Consider the following 20,051-nt stretch of genomic DNA (forward strand, 5'->3'; position numbering starts at 1 on the left):
TGTTAAGCTTATTGTCCTTTAACCACTATTTTCATACACATTGAAATGTAAAACAGGCAAAAGAGAAAGAAGGAAGAAAGGAGGGAGGGAGGAAGGGAGAAAAGAGAGAGATGGAAAGAAAGATGAAAGAGAGAAGAAAGAAAGAATGAATGAAAAAGATAGAAAGATGAAAAAAGAAAGAAGGAAAGTGAGAAAGAAGAATGAAAGAAAAAGGAAAGAGAGAGAGAGAAAGAAAGAAAAGAAAAGGAAGAAAGAAAAAAGAGTAACTCATCTGTCAGGAAGGTCAATGGCATGATCCGTTTCCCACCAAGTCTCAGATGCCTGCACTAGTGACTTTTAGGGACTTCCCCCTCCAGTCCCTTGGGATCCAGCACTTCAGTCAGAGAATAGAACTCACCTGCCGAATGGCTCGTCTGGCCAATGGCCAGAAAAATACTGGAGTTTGTCTTCTCTCTTTAGACAGCAACCCAGCTACTGCGGAAGCGGATTGGCTGCGCTGGGGACACCTGCCGGCGTGCTTATATAAAAGAGTGATTGGGAAGGCGAGGCAGAGGGAGAGCGCCAGCCTCACCCATCCACAGCGCTCCTCCTTGACGCCGCGAGCAGGACCCTGTCTCACTGGCCCCGCTGCCCACCGCGGTCCTTGCCTGCTTCTATTCTCCCGGTTTGCCCAGTCCCGAGTATTGGGAAGCGAAGTCGGCGGTAGGTTGGGCTGGGCAGGCCTGGAGAGGGAGCGGGAAATCTAAACTCAGGAGTGGGAGGAGCTGGGACGCTGGCGGCAAAGCCACTGAGGCAGCTTTCTCGAGGGGAGCGGAGATGGAAGTCGGGGTGCAGGAATGTGGCTGTCCCAGCCTGTAAATCATGGATGTGGGGTAGGCGCTGAGGCACCAGGCTGGGATCTCTACTGCAGCACACAGGAGGCGCTGAGGCTAGTTGGGTGAGTGGGGAGATTCAGGCACTTCCCAGGGGGCGGCATGCCCAGCAGGTGGAATAGGCCCTGCGACCAGGACAATCAGGAAGAAGCCGCGGATGCAGGAGGAGTAAACACCCTTGTCATAAATCGATTCTCCAGATGTTCAACAATATGTGCAGACGCTTATGGCAGTGATGAAGAAGATGATATGGGCCCTAGGAATATGCATCTCGAAGCTTGTAAGGTTGACCAAAAGGAGGGAGAGACAGACCTAGAGTCAGGTTTAGCAAATTTATTTCAACCTTCCAGGCTGCCTCACCACAGGTAGGGAAGGCAGCAGCCTGGCTTACAGACTGTAGGGGTTATACAGGGGGTTTGCAGGTAGCTGGGTGCTATTCTAAGAAAAACTGCATCTTGGTTCTCAGGGGCTGACATTCTGCTTAATCAGGTCAACATCCTGGGTTCGAGAGCCAGGTATGACCATGTCCTGGAACCTAGGCTCCCTGTTTACAAGTTTTGAGGCTGTTTTTGGTGAAAGCGGCTTAGCATGGAGAACGGGAGGGGGTCTATGGGCTTGCCTTGATGTGACCCTAACATTCCAGTCTTTTTTTACATATATAAAAGGAGGTTACATGTTATGAATGGGGACGCTTGTGAAGTGAGGCTGGCTTGTAAGTTGGTAGTCTTGGAACATCATCACATCTTATATCGTGTGGTGGGTAAAAGCCTGTGTTTGCTTCTGTAGAAACTGGGTGAGAAGACATAAGAAGCAAGGGCCAAAGACTAAGAGGAGGAGGAGAGTTATGGCAGGACCAAGGAGGCAGTAGCCAGAGGGCCAAGAGCTGAGAGACCAAGCAGGCAGGGGGACCAAGTGGAAGAACTGTTATCTCTTATTTTCTGGGTTTGTCTTTGAGCCTTTTGATAGCATTTTGTACTAACCTAGATTCACTGAGGTAGAAACAGCATTGTTTATTTAAAAATAATTGTTTTAAATTATTTAAAAGCACAGACTCTTTTTCAGCAGCGAAGAGGTCTAGGCCTCTGCCGTTTTTGTAGGGTGGTTGCTGCTAAAGAGTCTAGTTGGTTTTGAAGGTGAGTGATAGAATTTGCTAGTTTGTTTGTTTGTTTGTTTTAGTGATGATTGGAAGCTTTGGGAGAGTGACTAGAAATATGATAATGAGGTTCTTAGGCTTTTTGCTTCTAACCTGACATTGGTTGTGACTCTAAGGGTTACTAATAAGGGAATGAATTCTGCTTTGAGTGGGGGATGGGTGTGTAGAGTAGCAGGGACAGGGAGCTCTTGGTTTGGAGGGACAAGGCTAATGTTGCAGGTAAGGTACAGGGTGCAAGTACCTGTCTAGTTGGCAGGGAGACAGAAGTAGGTGGCGGATCTGCAGAGGAAGAAGATAAGATGCCTGCGGTGTTAATGTAAACAGACAAGTGGATTGAGAATAGGTGTTGGAGTGTTTAGTTTCCTTGTTTGGAGGGACTTGCACCCTAGAGTGAGGAGGAGGAGGAGGAGAGAGAGATCCCTTTAAGAGCTCATATCTGGGAAAGGGGTTTCCATGTTTAAGAGGCAGGACAGGAGGTCACAAGGAGGGGCTGGGTAAAGAGGCCATTAGCTTCAGGGGAAACTGAATAATTTACCTAGCGTGAAGTATGGGAAGAGGAATGGGAGATGGTTTGAGTTAAGCCACAGGCAGGGGGAGGGATAGTGCCTATGTGTATGTGTCGGTTGGAAGAGGTGACACATAAAGGGGCTTGGCCAAGTTTGGGGGTATGTAGGATTGTGGGACTTTGGATGGCAGGAGGAGGGAGTTTTTCATGCTCATAATCGGCAGTATACGCAGAGAGAAGTTTGGTAGCTTTGTTAGCGAGGGCAGTGGGATAGTTTTTAGTGAGGGTCAGGGCTCTGTCTACAAAGTCCGAGCCTTTTTGGATGGTGTGTGAGAAGCGAATGGGAATATGGTCCTGGGGCTGAGAAACTGGGACAGCTGAGTAGGCAGTAGAAGAAAGGGAAAAACATGTCCAGCAACAGGAAGCAAGTGTAGAGTTGGTTGGAGTGCAGTAACAGAGAGAGAGAGATTGAGAGATTGTTTGAGTCTTGTCGAAGTGAGAAGGGACTTTGAGAGCACAGAGACAGTGGGGCTATAAAAACAGTTAAGAACTTGAGGAAGAATTGGAGTCTGTATTTGGGGGAAGGAGTTGATAGGGATTGTAAGGGGAGATGGCCTCTTTTAGAGAGTTTATGAGGTGGCCGATAGAGTCCTGTGGATACTCAAACTCTCCTTGCAGATGAGCAAGGAATGGGTGAGTTAAGACTTTTTTTGTTGTTTTTTATTCCTGTGGGAATGGGGAAAGAGAGGACTTTTAATGTTTGGTATGCTATGGGGAAAGGCTGGTCCTCTTAGCTGATATTCCAGGATAGGAGGAGAGTGGAGGGCCCCTTGGGAGGAAGTGACAGAGCATACATGTCAGTCTGAGGTTATGTCTTTTAGTGTGGTAAATAGGTGGGGGGCAGAGAAGTAAGGGTGAAGGAGAAGGTACAGGAGGCGTGCACTGATAGGGAAGGATTGGTGAAGAGATGTTAGAATGTTCTTGGTTTGTTCTTGCAGGAGGATGAGTTTTTGATTTTTGACTATCCAGTTTTCTTGGGAGGAGGCTTTTTGTTTGTAACAATGAAGATTTTTTGGTGGGGGAATACTGGGGTTGGATTGTGGGGGTGATGAGGAGGAGAGAGGCAGGGGCAGAGGAAAGGGAGGCTTCTTTTGCTGCCTGGTCAGCTTTTCTGTTTTTTTGGGGGTGGGGGGCGGTTTGAGATTTCATCTGATCCTGTTTGGTGTTCTTGGCAGTGTCCTCCCTGCTTTAGCTGGGAGGTGTGCAGCTTGGAGGAGCTGGCGAATAAGGGGACCTTTAGTGATGGGGGTTCCTGCCTAGAATGGGAGTAGGACAGCAAAGCATGAGGAGGAAAGAGTGTGAGAAAATGGAGAGAGATCCAAGATGGCTGATCACTAACAGCTCAAGATTGTAGCTCCCAGTCAAAGCTCAGAGAATGAGAGGACGCCACACTTTCAGACGAATTTTTGTCACTCACGGACCAGCAGATTTCTGGTGGAGGAGCCCCATGGGTCGCCAGCACGACTCTTGTGGCCGGCGCAGCGGTTTTGCCGGCGCCTTGGCGCGGCAGCTCTTCATGCAGAGTAAACGGGACTGGTTCCCTTACTGACCGGTGTTTGGAGCTCCAGGAAGGCAGAGCTGCTTGTTGTGGACTCAGGAGGGAAGCCAGATCAGAGATTCCCGGGCAGAAAAGCACCATCAGTCTTATCGCTGCTATTGTGGCCGGCACAGTGGGTTGCTTGAATCCCAGCACTGGGAATCAATAAATTGGACGTCGACTCGGAAACCTAATTAGAAAGGTGGTAATTGTAAAGACGGCAGATGGATAAATTTATAATAAAGGGGGAAAACCAGCCTAAGAAGGCCGGGTATACCCAAAATCAGAACCCCTCTCCCTCTACAGGGGATTGCAGTTCCTCATCAGCAACGGAACAAGCCCTGATGGAAAATGGTATTAGATAGGGAATAAGTGAGGGTTTTGGTGGCACGTGGGTGCAAGATAAGTTCATCAACCTCCACAACCGAGACGTGTGAGGGAGGAGTTGGTCCTTAAAATTCAGGTAAAGCCAAATAGGTGGCCTTGGTATTGATTTAAAAAGAGATTCACTTACCTGCTGCTAATAGAGTTACCCTAGGCTCTGATACAATAATGGCAGATGGAGCCTGGGGTGCTGGGCCCCATTAGTCTGCAGCAGCTAAACCACGGAGCTATGGGAGTGCAAGTGATTTTTTACCTTTTGTCTTGGTGAAGGGGTTGCAAGTTGGAGGTACAGGCTTTTTTGTCTGCCTGTTGAGAGGATAGTCAGACTTCTAGTGACCTGTCTGCTGGCAGATGGAGCAAGGGCTTTTTGGCACCCATGGATTGGGACATGCCTAATGGCCTTCCTTGCTGCACTTGAAACATGCCCTCAGAGGTGCACTGCTATCAGGTCTTTTGTGCCCCTGGGTGCCACAGCCAGGCTGTTTAGGTTGGTGAATGGCTGCTGCTAGAAGCTGGTATTTAGCACGATCTCTTTGGGCCTTGTCTGTTGTACTTTGTTTATCCCTGTTGTTGAAGACCTTGAAGGCCAGATTAAAGAGGTCTTGTTGTGGGGTTTGAGGGCTGTCTTCAGCCTTTTTAAGTTTGTCCAGAATGTCTGGAGCAGACTGGGAGATAAAATGAGTTTTAAGAATTATGGTGCCTTCTCAAGGGCAGAATCAGCAAGAGTGTATTTTTGGAGGGCCTCTGTAAGGCAGGAAAGAAACTGGGCAGGATTTTTGTCTGCCTTTTGGGAAATTTCCTTGAGTTTTTCAAAATTCACAGCCTTATGGGAAGCTCAGTTAAGGCCTGCAATAAGGCAAGTAATTATCTGGTTACAGGACGCTCAGCCTGGATCTGTGGGCTGGTATTCTTAGGCTAGCTCTTCCCAGTGGATGGTGGCAGCTTATAGGGGCTTAGCAGGATCTTGCCAATGAAGATTGTGGGTATGTGCCTGGGCTGCAAGCCACATGAGGAAGAAGGGGACATGGACACAGATGATCCTTTTGGCCTCTGCTACCTCCTAGAGGGGAAGCAAGGGAGCTGGTTGCTGGGCATGTTGGGCTTGAGAGTTGGTAAGGGGTGGAGACCAGGAGGACTCAGGGTCGGGATGGTTGGAAAGAGAGGAGGAAAGGGGTAGGCCTGAAGTGGGGGCATACGGTGGAGGATTATGATGCTTCAGTGGGGGATTATGATGTTGTCGAGAAGGAGGAAAGTTAAGGAAGAGGAGTCAGCAGCTGGGGCTGTGGAGTGTGGCAGGAGAGGAGTCATTGGCTGGGGCTGTGGAGTGTGGCAGGAGAGGAGTCGTCAGCTGGGGCTGTGGAATGTGGCAGGAGAGGAGTCATTGGCTGGGGCTGTGGAGTGTGGCAGGAGAGGAGTCGTCAGCTGGGGCTGTGGAATGTGGCAGGAGAGGAGTCATTGGCTGGGGCTGTGGAGTGTGGCAGGAGAGGAGTCATTGGCTTGGGCTGTGGAGCGTGGCAGGAGACGAGTTGTTGGCTGGGGCCACGGGGAGGGTGATAGGGTGAGTTGGGTTTGGGGCTGGCAAGGAGGATTTGGAAATCAATCAGGATTTGGAAACAGGACTGGCAGAGGGAAGGATGACTGCGGAGAGCAGAGAAAGCCTGAACATAAGGAATTTCGGATTATTTCCCATTGAGATGGCAAAAGTTGTTTAAGTTTCTAAGTATACTGAAATTAAAAGTGCCATTTTTGGGACATTGGGAGCCATTGTTTAATTTGTATTGAGGCCAAGTGGTAATATAGTAAAAGATAAGCCTCTTAGGATGGACTTCCGAAAGGAGGCCGAGAGCATTAAGATTACACAGGAGACACTTTTGGGAGAGGTAGACTAAGAGGCTCCAATAGCGAATGGAGGAAAGAGGTAGAGGAAGAAGAGACTGCTGATGACAAGGCTGGTGAGAGAGGGCATCCTCTGTCCTGCGGGCCTTGTCCCGAATAGAGGAGGTAGCCACATGTCAGGCGTCTCTGAAAAGGAGGAACCGGAGTCCTGGAGGCCGGAAGAAGCCCTTGGCCCGGCGCTGGCTCTTTTGGGAAGGCAGAGACAGTCAAGGGTTCAGGGTAAACAGCAAGAGTCTCTCTTACTCACCCTAGCTGAGGTTCTGATGGTGGATGAGATTGCCAGCAATGAGAGAGTCGGAGATTCCTGGGTCTAGATGGAGGTTCGGACTCGGGGGCTGGCCAAGGAAGAAAAGAGAGTGGCCAGCACCTACTCCCATCCTGGGTTTCAGCACCAAAATTTTGTTAGTTGAAGGCAGTGAAGGCAGCAGCCTGGCTTAAAGACTATGGGGATTATATAGGGAGTTTGCAAGTAGCTGGGTGCTATTCTAAGAAAAACCACATCTTGGTTCTCAGTGGCTGACGTTCTGCTTAATTGGGTCAACATCCTGGGTTCAAGAGCCTGGTGCAACCACATCCTGGAACCTAGGTTCCTGTTTACAAGGTTGGAGGCTGTTTTTGTCAGAAGCTCAGCTTAGCAAGGGAGAACAGGAGGGGCTCTATGGGCTTGCCTTGCTGCGACCCTAACTATTGGAGAAACCAGCTCCCAATACATCAATGTGGGTTTAAGATCTCTCAAAGTGATCGAGTGGTCGGTGAAAAAGAAAGAGAGACAAGTAAAATGTTTTAATTAAAGCTGGGCCCAGGGGAGACACCACATAATGCTGCTCTGTGGATGTCTGACATTCCCTTGAAAACCTCAGTTTTTTTTATTATGCTCCTTCAATAGGGGTGGGGGAGCGAGGTTAAGGAAAGTTTCAGTGATAATTATACAAAAAGAATACATTTGCAAAAACTGGTGCACAAAAATCACAACGTGGTATTATAAAAGCAGAACAATGCAAAAATAACTTTCTGTGTGTCAGCATAGAAATCATACACAGCAGCAAGAATATAGGTTAAACATAAACTTACGATTATCAGCAAAACATATTGGGCTCACAGCTACAGGGGGAGCAGGATCTGACACAGGACAACCAGCCTGACCACAAAAACCACAAGAGGAGGGGCCTCCACGCAGGCCTGGAGGAGCAGTAGGAGAAGAAAGACTTTGACATCTTATCTCAACCACAGAGACAGACGCCCCTCATGCATCTGTTTATAGGCTCTCTATAAGGGTCACATTCCCTTTCCAGGGCCCTAATCAATATGCCTTTCCTGGGTAATAAGCCTCTCCATTACACGTCCGTTTATAGGCTCTCTGCAACGAGATGCCTATTACGTGCTGTCACCTCTCTCCGACAATCAAGCCGTGTGGTTAGTCCCTTTCACAGAGTTCCTGTTTTTACTGGAACAGTTCTGCAGAGCTAAAGTTACAAGTTGCTGCTCAGCAGAGCCGAAGTTATAAGTCACGTCTCAGCATTTCACATTACCCTTCATTTTCTCAAATATAATCAATACAGTAAGTAACAAGCAGCACAAAGCAAAATAACTCAGTTCGGGGAAACCAAATCCTAAGAGAATTTACAGGTTAAAAATCAACAATAATCTCTTCTTGTTATTTCAGATAGCTTGTGTTTTGCCAGTTCTTCCAGAAGCTTGTGGTTCCTCAGTCACCACAGAGGGGTTCAGAGTATTCCCAGCACCTAACAAAGCTGATGATCAAAGAATATTGGAAGGGTTTTGCAAGGCAGCCTTCTGTTAAAGGACCTGCATTCTGAGTGCCCCTGCCTTTCCAGGGGTCCAGAGAAGCAAAAGAAAGGAGAGAGGGAGAAGGGAAGAGGTTCATGTGAGGTTTGGGCTGGAAGAGGCATGGCTGAATTAAAAGTGAAAGAAAGTAATTGGTTCACAGACAACCTTTCCCAAAAGGCAGGTGATTCAAATCCCTAGTCCCACCTGCTCCTCTGGAGCTCTGGAGCATTTGCTTTTTCAAATAAGAGCGCGACCTGCTTTGAGCGCTGGATTCCAAGCCAAGTGCTGGCAAGTCACACAGTGAGCCAGCACACAGGGCGCTAGGGTTCTCCGAGGGGTGCGGGCGCTGGGTGGTGCAGCAGGCTGGAGTCCAGCTAAGAGGGGAAGGAGCTTGGTGCTCGGAAGCCAGGGACTGACAGCGCTGCCCGTCTGGGAAGCCAGGAGGACACAGGTTTTATTTCAGTGGTGCTCAAAGTGCCCATATGTGCCAGGGGAGTGAGGCGGCATGGTGGGATTGGAAGAGGCTTAGAGTTGGCCTCAATCCCTGCCCCTGCCCCTGCCCCTGGAAAGGCAGAAAGATGGGGTTGGGGTGAGGAGAAGCAGAAAAAAAGGGAGAGTGAAAGAGGTGAGGAGAGAGAGATGGGGGAGGAGAGAGAAACGGGGGAGGAGAGAGGAAAGGAAGGAGAGATTGAGAGACAGGAATTCCTAAGGGGAGCTGTCAGGTGGGCTGGACATGGGCCCCGGGACAGGCTGTGCTGCTTTATCCCTTTACTGTACGAAGTCAACCAAGTCCTTTAGATAAGTAGAACCTTGACCTCAAGTATAAAACATGGGTTGGAATAGGATAGCTAATGGCGCTGTATATTTTGACATAGCCTGATTCATGCTGGATTCTGAAAACAATCTAGGGAGAGGAAGGATATTGGAGTGTTTTCTTAACCTCTTGCCCCTTTCCACCATGATTGCTCAAGTATATGCAAAATTCATGTTTCCTTCTGCCCATTTGATGTTCTTTTTTTTTCTTGAGACGGAGTTTTGCTCTTGTTACCCAGGCTGGAGTGCAATGGCACAATCTCTGCTCCCGCAACCTCCACCTCCTGGATTCAGGCAATTCTCCTGCCTCAGCCTCCCGAGTAGCTGGGATTACAGGCACACGCCACCATGCCCAGCTAATTTTTGTATTTTTAGTAGAGACGGGGTTTCACCATGTTGACCAGGATGGTCTCGATCTCTTGACCTCGTGATCCACCCGCCTCGGCCTCCCAAAGTGCTGGGATTACAGGCGTGAGCTTGATGTTCTTTTTTTAGTCTGTGTATATTAATCACTCCTAAAGCACCTGGATCCCTCTCAAACTTCATAAGATGAGACATCATTAACAGAACACAGTGAATCCCCAGATTTTCCTAATAGTTGGGCAACAAGTTTCCGCATTTAAGGGTCTGGCAACACAGCCCAGTTCTGCAATTATATACTTTCTATTTTTGTTTTCCTAGGTTCGCTGCTATTTCAAGAGTACCCCTGTGGTAAGTGTATTGATATCGATAACATTTACATCACCTCTTTATTTTGCTAGATTATTTACTGGGCAACCTATCACATACATTTAAAACACTGGTATGTTATATATGTATGGAGAGAGAGAGAACCGGAGTCTCACTCTGTTGATCAGGCTGGATTGCAGTGGTGTGATCTCAGCTCACTGCAACCTCTGTCTCCCAGGTTCAAGCCATTCTCCTGCTTCAGCCTCCCAAGTAGCTGGGATTGCAGGCACCCACCATGCTCCACTAATTTTTATATCCTTAGTAGAGACAGGTTTTCGCCAAGTTGGCCAAGCTGGTCTCAAACTCCTGACCTCAAGTGATCCACCAGCCTTGGCCTCCCAAAGTTCTGGGATTATGGGCATAAACCATCATGCCTAGCCCACGTTGTATTTCTAATATTCACAATAAGGTTCATTCCCATCTTCCGGTGAGGAAAATGAAGAATAGTTAATTCCAACGTCATGCAGCTAGTAAGTGGCTACATAATATTTGAACTCAGACAGTCTTAAAAGTTCCAACATTGTTTTGGCACTTCCATATTCCTTATCTTGTTTGGAATCATTGCTTCTTTTTACAGATAAGAAACTGAGGCCCAGAAAGGCTAAATGAATTTCCTTAATTGTTCATTGACAGTAAACTAGAAAGCCAGGACTCTTGCTCCATAGTGGAACAGTTACACGAGTAAACATAGCCTTTAGATAACTTCCGTTTGACAAGAAATACCCGGGCTAGAACATAAATTCAGCAACGACCTGAGGAAGTAACCGAGAAGGTCAGAAATTCTATATAGACAATTACTCGTTCTCTTCAACAAATCAATGCTTTTTCTAGAATAAAGGAGCCTTATAAGACATATAAAGGAAACTGAGTATCTCAGTTGAATCTTGGTGTGAAAAAACCGGTATTGTGATTATGTCAGAAAAAGTACTTAATTTTTAGAGATAGGAAGTGACCACTAGAGTTTAAATGTCATGATGTCTCTAGCTGTAATGTATATAATCTAGTAAAATAAAAGGATGGTGTAAGGGTAGCCAAACCCACATCCAGCAACTCACACCTCAAAGCCAAACATGAAAGATGACGGTTGGTGGAATGAAAAGCAGGTTCCTTCAGAGAGCGAGCCAGCAAACTGAGAATATGGCAGACTAGCATCCCAAAGTACCCTCTTAAGTGAGTACAAGATTCAGGCTGTTTATGTAAAAGGCACAGGAAAGAGAAGGGAGTTACAATCAAGAGGTGACCATTGACTGCAGACGTCTGAGCACCATCATGGGTCAAAGAAGGTTGGGAATGTCTTTGTCCCCTGATGTTCCAATGAGCCCAAGCATTGATTTGTTGAAGAGAACAGATAAATTGTCTCTATGGAATGTCGATTTCCTGGGCTGCTTCTATGTGTTGTTATTTAAGTTATGTTCTAGCCCCTGTATTTCTTTTCAAGCGGAAGTTATCTAAAGATTATATTTATTCCCCAGGTCACAGCACTCCTATAAATTTTTAACAATGCATAGTTGTTTACATACTTTCCCTTTAATCCCAGAGTTAGTTTTTAAAACCACATGACTGCTGTTTTTGCATGTTATCTCACTGCTCTAAAATTAACCTAGCCTCCGTGCATAAATAGTTAAAGGGCCCTTGAACAAAAATATATTTATGTTAATTCTTTTACTGTTTCACTGTTATATAAGTTGGCAAAAAAATGAACAATTATTAACTCTATGAGATAGGTATGTGGAGGTTCATTATACCATTCTCTTTTTTTCTGTAATAAATTCTTCATAATAAAAAGTCTTAAAAGTATATTCTCTCAGTTTTATGACATTGAGTAAAGTTTAAGCTCCCTGGGTATTCGAGCTTTTTACCAGCTTTTTAAATGAAAGAATAATACCTATCTCCTAGAGTTGTAAGAATTACAAGGTAGTTGATGAAAAGCATGTAGAACAGGGTATAGTACGCCATATGCCTACTCCATTTGTTTATTGAATGTATCTTTAGAAACGTATCTTTTTCAAGGGTGTAACATGTGCCAGACATTGTTTTAGACATTGAGGTACTAAGGACAGACATGGCTGCTGCTGTCAATGGTATTTATCTTTCTAGTGGTATTTATTACTATGGAAGATGTCACTATTTTATTTTTTAGGGAGACATCAGAGGAAAGATAGAAGGAAAATACCTCTTTAAACAAAAAAAGCTTAAGCATCAATTAAGGTTTCTGACTATCATCCTAGGCAAACTTTCCAGATTTCTTTGTAAAATCTCATTCCAAATTTCTTTCATGAGCTCTTTCCTCACCACTTCCCTGTAATTTTATTTTCCCTTGCCATCTTCATCTTAAACGGAGACCAGATTTTAACATCAATGGAACTAGAACACCTTTTTGAAATTTCCAACTGAAAATTATTCTGTAAGGTATTTATACCTGCATTTGAATTCCATTTCTGCCACATAACTCTGGCCTTGGGCAGCTCATCCACCTTCTCTAAGCTATACTTTCCCCATCAGTAAAGTGTAGATATACCTAATTTGCCTGGTCTCTATAAGAATTTACAACTAGAGATAAACTTCATAAAATGTTTAGTATAATTTTCATAAAGTGCCTGATATGCAGTGTTATGGAAAAGAAAGCTTTTATTGTTGGGGTGATTATAGTTGGTGAATAAACTATTTGCTAAGGTAACATCTCCAGGGAGAGCAAGGCTGGAGCTCAAGGGGAAAGGTGGGACATAGGACATCAGCTTATCTTTTCCTCTATACAATTAATGACAGCTTTGAAGATACTACTATAACTTGAAAATTTGAAATTAGTGTTTCAGCTGAACTATCCATTCATCTTCAAGCCATCATGAGCTGTAAGAAGAAGAGCTCATGGGAAGACTCGGGCAATGAAAAACATAATATGAAAATTGACCACTATTTTTCTCCGGTATGTCTATAAATTCTACTTATATAATACAGTCATCGCTTTGTATCCATGTGGGATTTGATCCAGGAACTCATTGGATACCAAAATCCATGAAGCCTCAAGTCCATTATATAACATGGCATAGTATTGCCGTATAAGGTATCACATTCTCCTGCATACTTTCTAGATGACTCATATTACCTAATGAAAGGTAAATGCTATGTAAAATGTTGGCATACTATATTGCTTATTGAATGATGACAAGAAAAAGTCTATACACGTTTAGTTCAGGCACACTAACTTTTTTCCCCCGAATATTTTCAATCTGTGGTTGGTTGAACCTGTAGATACAGAACCCATGGGTACTGAAGCCTGACTGTTTACCAATATTACCTGCTATCCTTGGCACTGGGATTTATAGTTACTCTTGCCAAGAAATTACCTTGTGTATTGGGAATATTAAATAAGATAAAATCATTCTTACTTATTTTATTTTGGGGATAGCATGGGGAAAGGAATTGTAATACAAATCTTAGCTATATCAAAGCAGTCTTTTTTTTTAGATGGAGTTTTGTTCTTGTTGCCCAGGCTGGAGTGCAGTGGTGCAGTCTCGGCTCACCATAACCTCCACCTCCCGGGTTCAAGCAATTCTCCTGCCTCAGCCTCTGGAGTAGCTGGGATTATAGGCATGCACCACCACATCTGGGTAATGTTTTGTATTTTTAGTAGAGATGGGGTTTCATCATGTTGGTTGGGTTGGTCTCAAACTCCTGACCTCAGGTGATCTGCCTGCCTTGGCCTCCTAAAGTGCTAGGATTATAGGCATGAGCCACTGCACCCAGCCCAAACATTCTTTAATAAAAAAACTATTATAATATTCCTTGAATAACAACAAAAAAATTCAGTACAATGTGTTACAGTAAACTATGTAATAAACCAAAATTAATACTATTTCATAGCATGAAAACATATACCATTACAAATATGGTCGATCTGTTCAATTGTAATTATAACCTACATTTGAATACAGTTTATAAAACAATGTTTTACGTATGTGTTCTTACCATAACCTCATTAGGCAGTTAGGAAGGATTCTGACAAATCTTCTATTTGTTTACTGGAGGACAGAGGGAAGTGAGTCGTTGCTTGAGGCAGGAATGAAGTGAAGACTTGGAGTTAGGTTTAATGACATGTAGTTGGGCCTTTTTCTACTGATTGGGCTCTGTTATCATATCAAACCATTGTATCTTTCCCTGAGTCTAAAATGCTCCTTGAATTTATCAAGAAAAAAGGTTGAGGAATGGTAAGCAGTTGAGTGTGAAGCTTACAATTTCTCAACTTGTTTTCTTTTGTCCTGAATCTGGTAAACTAGAATATATCTAAAAAGTCTAAGGCAAACTTGGTTATGTTTTTCTCTGCCCTACTCCATGACAGAGCTAATTACTATATCCTATTCCTCTTCCCCTCTCAGAAGGGTCTATACCTGCCCAAAAATCATTTAAATAAATAGGAAGTTTATTACAGTACTCCAATGGAGTGCATGACAAAAATGTTTCTGACAGCATTAGGCTGAAGGGATGCTCTATGAGAGTTTATATGTATGCCCAGGGTAAATCTGTATTACCTTAAGTTCCATTTATTCATTTATTTTTGATCTGGAATATTAGTATAAAGAAAGAAAACAAATGTTAACATATTATGTGCTAGTCATTGTGCTAGGCATTGTCATACAATAATGCTATGCTTAATCTTTATAATATTTCTGGCATTGTTATTCCCATTGGTAGTAAGGGGCATGGCTGGCACATGAACCCATATCTGCCGGTACCCATGCCATGATGAATATGACTTGGGGAAAATGTGTCTTTTAGGCATAGGAAACAGATACTCTAATTTTTCATCGTGTTTCTTCTGTTTGATTGATCCTCTTTATTTAATTTCTGTCCCCACCTCCACCCGTTTCTTGTGATAATGCCCTGCAAAAATGACAATAATAAATACAAAGTTTACAAAAAAGAATATATACACTAGTCCAATGAAAAAAATAATTGTACTAGAAATTGCAATTTTGATACTTTATTGATTATTATGTGATCCTAGAAAAGACACCTATAAGAACTTTCTGTATCTTAGTTTCTCCATCAAAAGGACAGAACCATCATGTTTGTCCCTCTTTATTTTATAAAATTTTGGGATTAGTTGATGTAATAGAGAAATAATTTCAGGTTTTCATGATATATGCTGGGTGAATAAAAGTATTATTACAAATAACTATATTTTAACCAAATGATTAGTTAAATAATGATGATTTTGTTTAATACATATTGCCTATAATAAATTGTGGTAGCTTATTGCTGAAGTCAGTATTTCAAGAACAAATTTTTGGCTGTATTTCATCATTGTCCTCAGAAAATATAGAAAGTATATAGCTGATGATAATAAACAAGACCTGAATTAACACTATTTCAGATACTAGTGGACTTCGTTCTTTTTTTGAGGTGGAGTTTTGCTTTTGTAGCCCAGGCTGGAGTGCAATGGCGTGATCTCGGCTCACTGCAACCTCCACCTCTCGGGTTCAAGTGATTCTCCAGCCTCAGCCTCAGTAGCTGGGATTACAAGCACATGCCACCACATCCCGCTAATTTTTGTATTTTTAATAGAGACAGGGTTTCACTATGTTGGTCAGGCTATCTTGAATTCCTGACCTCAGGTGATCCACCCGCCTCAGCCTCCCAAAGTGCTGGGATTATAGGTGTGAGCCACCGTGCTCGGCCCCTTCTCTCATATTTTTCGAAAAAAAAATGCACTAGTGTAGTAGTATCAAGAGTTTATCTGACAGATGTTATAGGAAGCTCAGCTTTCATTTTGGGTCCCAAGTCAAACACTGATTTAATTCTATTCACTGGCCCTCTTAGATTGGTTCTGAGTTTCTCATAGGAATTTTGTGAATTGCATACCTGAAAAGAGAAAAAAAAGACTAAGATTGCAGTCAGAGTTTTAAAGTATCTAACATTTATTTTTAGGTCTCTAAAAAGCAAAAGACTAATCCCAGTACTTCTCAAACGAGGATGGTGTCTAGAGGCAGCCCAAGTGAAATAACTAATACCCAGACTCAAAGATTCCATTCACCTAAGAAAAATCAAGACCAGGTCATGCCCCAAAATAAGATAATACATGTTACCCTGGATGTAAATCACAAGAAAAACCAGAAAATGAAACATGTGCTCACACAGAGTGAGAATGGTAGTTTATATACAGCTCTCAACACTCTCCAGGCTGTCAGAAAAGAGATAGAAACTCACCAAGGCCAAGAACTCCTTGTGCATGGAGCAGAAGGAATCGAAGGGTGCATAAACCTTGGAATGCCCCTCACTAGTTTTCCTGAAAGATGCCATGTGGTCATTACCTTTTACAAAAGTAAAAGTAAGCAGAAAGAAAATAACCAAGTATTTGGCCGGCATGTCAAGGCATCAACTGACTGTGTCAAATTCTACATTCATGCAATTGGAACTGGGAAGTATAAAAGAAAAATTGTTAAATGTGGGAAGCTTCACAAAAAGGGGTACAAACTCTGTGTCTATGCTTTCAAAGGAGAAACCATAAAGGATGCTCTGTGCAAGGATGGCAGATTTTGTTCCTTTCTAGAGAATGATGATTGGAAACTCATTGAAAACCATGACTCCATTTTAGAAAACACCCAGCTAGTTGATGAATTAGAAGGCAAACTCTTCCAGGTTGAGGTTGACAACAGAATGGGCCCCCGTGAAGCAGGTCCTCAGAATCCTGAGTCAGAGAAAAGAAACACCTGTGTGTTGAGAGAAAAAACCGTGTCTCAGTACCCCAGATTGAAAAGAGAAATTGAAAAAATCAGGGAAAACCTCAAGAAAAAAATAAAAGGAAAAAATGGGAAAACATTATTTGAATTGGATAGAAAAAACTTTGCGAAAGTAACAAAAAACTCTTATTCTGTGAAAGTACTGAAACTTCTTGCACATCTCAGTGACTCGGTTGGGTATTTATTCTGGAACGGTGCAACTGCAGGTTGTGCCACCTGCTTTGTTTTTAAAGGATTGTTCATTTTAACTTGTCAGCATGTAATAAATCTCATTGTGGGAAAAGGAATAGAGCCAAGTAAGGGGGCAGACATAATTGGTCAATGTGTAAGGGTGACATTTTGTTATGAAGAGCCACAAGAAAAGGAAATGAACTGCTTTTCCGTTGAACCTTGGTATGAGATATATAGTGAAGAGCTTGACTATGTTGTCCTGAAACTGAAGGAAAATGGACAACAGGTACCTGTGGAACTATATAATGGAATTGCTCCTGCGCCACATAGTGAGTTGATACATATTATTGGCCATCCAAATGGAGAAAAAAAGCAAACCGATGCTTGTGTTGTGATTCCTCAGGATCAGCGAGCAGAGGAATGTCAGGAACGTGTTAAGGCTAAAGCAGCAGCAAGTCCAGAGTTTGTTCATATGTACACTCCAAGAAGTTTCCAGAAAATAGTTCCCAACCGTAATGTGATTACCTATGACACTGAGTTTTTCTTTGGGGCTTCTGGCTCCCCAGTGTTTGATTCAAATGGTTCATTGGTGGCCATGCATGCTGCTGGCTTTGCTTATGAGTACCAACATGAGATTTGTAGTATCATTGAGTTTGGCTCTACTATGGAATCCATCCTCTATGATATTAAGCTAAGATATAAACCATGGTATGAAGAAGTATTTCTAAGTCATCAGGATGTAGAAATGATGAGTGCTGAGGACTTATGAGAATTCAGTCTATTAGATTTAAGGGAATAGCTTATAGAGTTGTTAGTTCATAGGCATTAATGATGGTTTTCTAAATTCCAAAATGGTCAATTTTATCAGTAATAACACTATTGACCATTTCCTATCTGCCAGGCATTTTTCTAAGCACATGAAGAAATTAATTTTAACAAGACTATGAGATGGATCATAACTTGCCCTATTTTAAAGTCAAGCAATGTGAAGAATAAGAAGATTAAATAATAATCAGTTTTATCACACTGAAAGTCATCATATAGTCACTTTTTTTCATCTTTCATATTTTCGTCTAAATTCACTAGCTACAGGGCAGGAATCAAAACTTATTCATCTCATTATTCCCTACATCTGACATAAGGCAAGTAAGTGCTTAGAAAAATGTACAGGTCACTTACTAGCAAAAGTTGGGGCTAAGGTTAATGCTAACTTAGGAGCTAAATGCTTGATTAGGAATGATCTCAGAATCTTTCAGAACATCCAATATCCTCATATTACTCAAACCGTCAGAATACGTGGGTCCTGAAGTTCAGAAGATGATAGTCATTCTTCCCATGTTTATAGGCTATTAAGGCAAGGGATATCCTAGACATCATATTACTTTATTTAGATTTCTTCTATTCCAGTTAGTAATGTTATGTATTTCTCATTGTTTTACCTCTTCACGGTATTGTGAAGACTGTATAGATGATTCAGCCAAGCCTGCAAATCTCCCTCATCTGGAATTCCACTGGACCCAATCTGTTTTCCATTGCCAGTGCAATGCTACTAAAGCCATACAATATCAAGCACCCTCCGTCTAGGTCCAGGGACTATCACAGAAGAGGTGGGCATTTTAGATTGTAAGGGCTGGTTTCAAGGGGTGCAGTGTAGGAAAACAGCCTGTTGCAGTGCAAGGGTGATGTCATCTTGAAGTGCAGCTGCCGTGGTGACTGCTGTTTGACTCATGCATACCAAGATATTCTGCAGCAATGTCTTTTTTTTGGGGGGGGGTGGGGGGAGGAAGAGAGGAAGGCAGGAAGGGAGGGAAGGAGGAAGGGAGGGAGGAAGGAAGGGATGAAGGAAGGAAGGAAGGGAGGAAGGGGGGGAGGGAGGGAAGGGAAGGAAGGAAATCAAGCAATGAGAGAGACAAGCAATGTCTTTAAACAATGCCGGGAGTACAGATAATCCCTCATAAAGATGCTTAGCTAACCTCCCCAGTGGTCAGGTATTTCACAAGAAAGTCTGAGATGCGACCAGCTACATGTTTTGCCAAAAAGGCTTGCTATGTAAAAGGTATTTTGGGGAGGTTGAGTGCTGCCATTTAGTGGTTGCTGGAAACATTGCTTCTGTTTGTAAGGTCCTATTAAATGTTTCTTTCTGAGAAACTGTATTTGTCAGCCTCTTTCTTTGTCCTCTCGGCTTCTTTGGCTTTTGGGGGTAGGTTTTCATGGACTTGCTCACCATGGAACACCTGGAGACTTTTAATGAAGAATGGTATTAGAAACCAACATCTAGGTACTAGATATGCTCATTGCTACTGGGATGTTGTTTTTTTAGCCCCCTCAGCTGACAGAGCAAAGAAATATATGTGAATATATTTACTCATATATGTAGGTGTACACATATGTGTATATGCCTTTCTTATCTGTATATTCCAACTCCAAACACTGAGAAGCATGACGCCTGCCATCTCTCACACATTCACTTAATTGCTTAATCCACGTATACATATATAGCAGTGTCAGAATTGTTAACTTCTACCTCAGTGGGAAATAACTTTATCAACTCAAATCCAGTGCCTATGTGCAATTTCCATGCTTGTAGTCTTAGGTACTCCATTCATTCCCAGTGTTATTCCCGTCACCATCTTGTTTCTCACCTCCTTCAGTGAGGTGGTTTTACATGCTTACAATACAGTTATACATACATAGAATAGTTAGATTCTCTTGTCACAGGGTGAATTCTTTCCTTTGACCCCTTGCCCTCCTAAATGATACTTTAATGTGTATACATTGATTTGCTCTGTGCTGTAAAGTTCTACGAGTTTTATCTTACAGAATAGTTACATCACCCTAGAAATCTGTGCTTTACTTATGTAACCTTCCGCTCTCCCCTGAACTCCAGTAAAAAAAGAAATCACTGATCTTTTTACTGTCTCAATATTGTTTTTGCATCTTCTAGAATGCTATATAATCAAATTCTGTTTATATATTTAGTACGCTTTCCACATTTTTTTGTTGTTGGTCATTTTTCTGCTTAAACGGCCCCCATGCATAAAACTGAAGTTCAGTCTAGTGTTCCCAAGCAAAAGGTGGCTGTGGTATGCCTTATAAAGGAAATGTTTGTGTTACAGAAGCTGGAGAAACTTTTCAGACATGACTTATAGCACATTTGGCTGTGAGTTGAATATTTTAGAATCAACAATTCATATTAATAAGATGTCTTTTCAACCTAAACACACATAAAGCAAGTTTATTTACCAACTTTGATGAAAACATTGTGATCAGAAGATGACAGAAATTCAACACTGTTACTCCTAAAGGCAATGCTTCAGTATTTGTTAATTCAGTATTTATGACATCTTTATAGACCGTTAACTACCACAAGTAATGAGATTTGACTGTATCATTTCAAATATGGCTT

At 42.9% G+C, this 20,051-nt stretch overlaps 2 protein-coding genes across 2 annotated transcripts in view; one reads left to right on the forward strand and one right to left on the reverse strand.

Moving 5' to 3' along the window:
• Positions 1 to 549: 549 nt before the first annotated feature.
• Positions 550 to 18,784, forward strand: LOC100396589 (serine protease FAM111A-like). The gene is made up of 4 exons (XM_009008182.6): positions 550 to 702; positions 9,690 to 9,719; positions 12,543 to 12,660; positions 15,663 to 18,784. The coding sequence occupies exons 3-4, from the start codon at positions 12,580 to 12,582 to the stop codon at positions 17,412 to 17,414; spliced, it is 1,833 nt and encodes a 610-aa protein (XP_009006430.3). The 5' UTR covers positions 550 to 702; positions 9,690 to 9,719; positions 12,543 to 12,579; the 3' UTR covers positions 17,415 to 18,784.
• LOC103796327 (uncharacterized) overlaps positions 1,194 to 20,051 on the reverse strand; it is a 29,826-nt gene continuing 10,968 nt past the window's right edge. The window contains exons 4-5 of the mRNA XM_078339145.1: positions 6,655 to 16,444; positions 1,194 to 4,317 (exon numbers count right to left, since the gene is read on the reverse strand). The gene's annotated coding sequence lies outside the window, so the exon portion shown is untranslated. The remainder of the gene's footprint in view (positions 4,318 to 6,654; positions 16,445 to 20,051) is intronic.

Source organism: Callithrix jacchus, chromosome 10 (assembly GCF_049354715.1).
Source record: "Callithrix jacchus isolate 240 chromosome 10, calJac240_pri, whole genome shotgun sequence".
In the NCBI taxonomy this organism is placed as follows: Eukaryota; Metazoa; Chordata; class Mammalia; order Primates; family Cebidae; genus Callithrix; species Callithrix jacchus.